This window comes from Bison bison, unplaced genomic scaffold (genome assembly GCF_000754665.1).
Source record: "Bison bison bison isolate TAMUID 2011002044 unplaced genomic scaffold, Bison_UMD1.0 scf7180017864360, whole genome shotgun sequence".
NCBI classification, from domain to species: domain Eukaryota; kingdom Metazoa; phylum Chordata; class Mammalia; order Artiodactyla; family Bovidae; genus Bison; species Bison bison.
In genome coordinates, this window is record NW_011494932.1 from 1,275,686 (window position 1) to 1,278,014 (window position 2,329).

A 2,329-nucleotide genomic window follows, 5' to 3' on the forward strand; every position below is an offset into this window, starting at 1 on the left:
GGCCCCCAGCCTCTTTGTTCTGGTAAGAGGCAGGCTGGGCAGGACGCGGCGGGGGTGGGGTGCGCCGTGCTCCTGGGTCTCCAGAACTGTGGGTCCTCCCCCTAACACACACACCTGCCTTCCCGCCCCCGTGAGCGTGCACCTGGGGTCCTGCAGGCAAAGTCTCAGCGGCGAAAGGTGCCCCCTGAGCAGTGTGCATCCTCCTGCTGGGCAGCAAGGGGCCTGCTGGAGGCCTGAGGGCCTTGGGTGGCTGGGGAACTGGGGTCGGAGAGGGGTCCCCCAGGGGTGCGGGCTGGGGGCTGGCCTCCTGCCCTTGGAGGTGCTCTCACAGAGGGGGAGCTGAGAGGACTGGGGGTGTCCACCCTCAGACGGAACCACCGGAGGTTCTGGGCCCTTGGAGGCGCAGGATAGTGAGTGTCGTGCTGGCAAGGGGGGTGTGAGCGTGAGTCTGTGTGGTGTGTGTGGTGGCGTCTGTGTGTGTGATGGGGCATCTGTGTGTGATGGGGTGTCTGTGCATGTAGTGGGGTGTCTGTGATGGGGTATCTGTGTGTGATGGGGTATCTGTGTGTGATGGGGTATGTGTGTGTGTGATGGGGTATCTGTGTGTGATGGGGTATCTGTGTGTGATGGGGTATCTGTGTGTGTGATGGGGTATCTGTGTGTGTAGCGGGGTGTCTGTGATGGGGCATCTTTGTGTGTGATAGGGTGTCTGTGTGTGTGATGGAGTATCTGTGTGTGATGGGTGGTGTGTGTGTGTGGTGTGGTGTCTGTGATGGGATGTCTGTGTGTGACGGTGTGGGGGTAGCTGTCTGCAGCAAAGACACCCCTGAAGCCACCCCCAGAACACCTGGAAGCCCTGAAGCTGACCCTGTCCCATGAGACCAGGATGCGGAGACAGGTGGGGCAGTCGGTGCCCAGCCCTGCAGCTGACCCTGTCTCATGAGACCAGGATGCTGGAGACGGCTGGTGGGGGTCGGTGCCCAGCCCCGCGCCTACCAGCTGTACGTGCCTGCCTGCAGCTCCTGGGCTCCGCCATGGCCGCCACAGCCGTGCTCAGCTACTTTGGGCCCCACTTCACTGTCATCGGCCCCGTGTCCGCAGACAGGACCACCTATGAGGCCTTGCACCACTGGGGTGAGTGATGCTGTGGGCAGCCATTGCTGGGGAGGGGCTTCGGAAGCAAAGGCAGCTGGGGAGGAGCCCTGGGCTGGGGTGAGGACTGCTGAGAGAAGCTGGGCTGGGGCAGGCAGCGGGGTCAGAGGCAGGAGGGGCTGCCCTGAGGTCCCAGCTCCCCCCGCAGAGCCTAGGTCTGCCTGGATCTTCCCTGGGCCTCTAGGGCAGCGTGGGTATGTCGGGAGGTAGGAAGGGGTGCTCACCCCCAATGAGGCCTTGAACAGCTCACAGAGATGGCATCCTATCCCCCCAACCCCACCCCTGGGGGTCTTGGCCTCAGGAGAGACCACGAGAGGCTGAGGAGGGCAGATGTGGTGAAAGCCGAGGCTGGCGGGGTTACCATGGTCCTAGCCCCAGGCCTCCCGTGTTTATCTCGAGCCCCAAACCCCAGAGCCCCGGGAGCAGGAAGCCTGGGGCTGGGCCTGGACTGATAAGATTACCAGCCTGTCAGCTGGGCCTGGGGGCAGGGACGGGCTTCTGACGGCCCCCAGGGGAGGGGAGAGGGGACGGGTGGGAGGGGCAGCGCAGGAAGGTGGGGGCACATCCCTGCTGAGGAGACGAGGCCCCTTCAGGGCCCCCGGGAGCCCAGCAGCCCCGAGTCCATTCTTGCGCACCCAGGACCCCTGCCTGGGCACCCTGACGCCTCTCTCTACCCCCAGCCTTCTCCGCTGGAATTGCCCTGGCTGCACTCCTGACCCTGGGGGCCATGCTGAGCGCCGCAGCCACTGTGAGAGGGGCCGGGGGCCTCATGGCTGCGGTGAGTGCCCCAAGCTGGGGGCTGAGGGAGCCCACCTCACCCCTGTGTCCCTAAGGAAAGCAAAGCCCAAGGGGTGTGGGATGGCCAAGACCCCCTCACCCGGGAGTCAGGACCCCCCACCCAGGAGTCAGGACCCCTCCACCCAGAACAGTTGCAAACCCCCGACCTGGGAGTCAGGACCCCCTCACCCAGGACAGTTGGAACCCCCCACCCAGGACCCCCCACCCGGGTCAGGACCCCTCCACCCGGGAGTCAGGACCCCCCACCCAGGAGTCAGGACCCCTCCACCCAGGACAGTCAGAACCCCCACCTGGGAGTCAGGACCCCTCCACCCGGGAGTCAGGACCCCTCAACCAGGGACAGTCAGGACCCCTCCACCCAGGAGTCAAGATACCCCAA

General features: G+C 65.2%; 1 protein-coding gene across 7 annotated transcripts in view; it reads left to right on the forward strand.

The window, feature by feature from the left end:
• The window catches only part of TSPAN32 (tetraspanin 32), an 18,495-nt gene that overhangs the window by 588 nt on the left and 15,578 nt on the right, over positions 1-2,329 (forward strand). For all 7 annotated transcript variants that reach the window (XM_010855214.1, XM_010855215.1, XM_010855216.1 and 4 more), the window contains exons 2-4: positions 1-22; positions 1,020-1,134; positions 1,833-1,930. In XM_010855214.1, coding sequence (XP_010853516.1) covers positions 1-22; positions 1,020-1,134; positions 1,833-1,930 — 235 coding nt within the window. The remainder of the gene's footprint in view (positions 23-1,019; positions 1,135-1,832; positions 1,931-2,329) is intronic.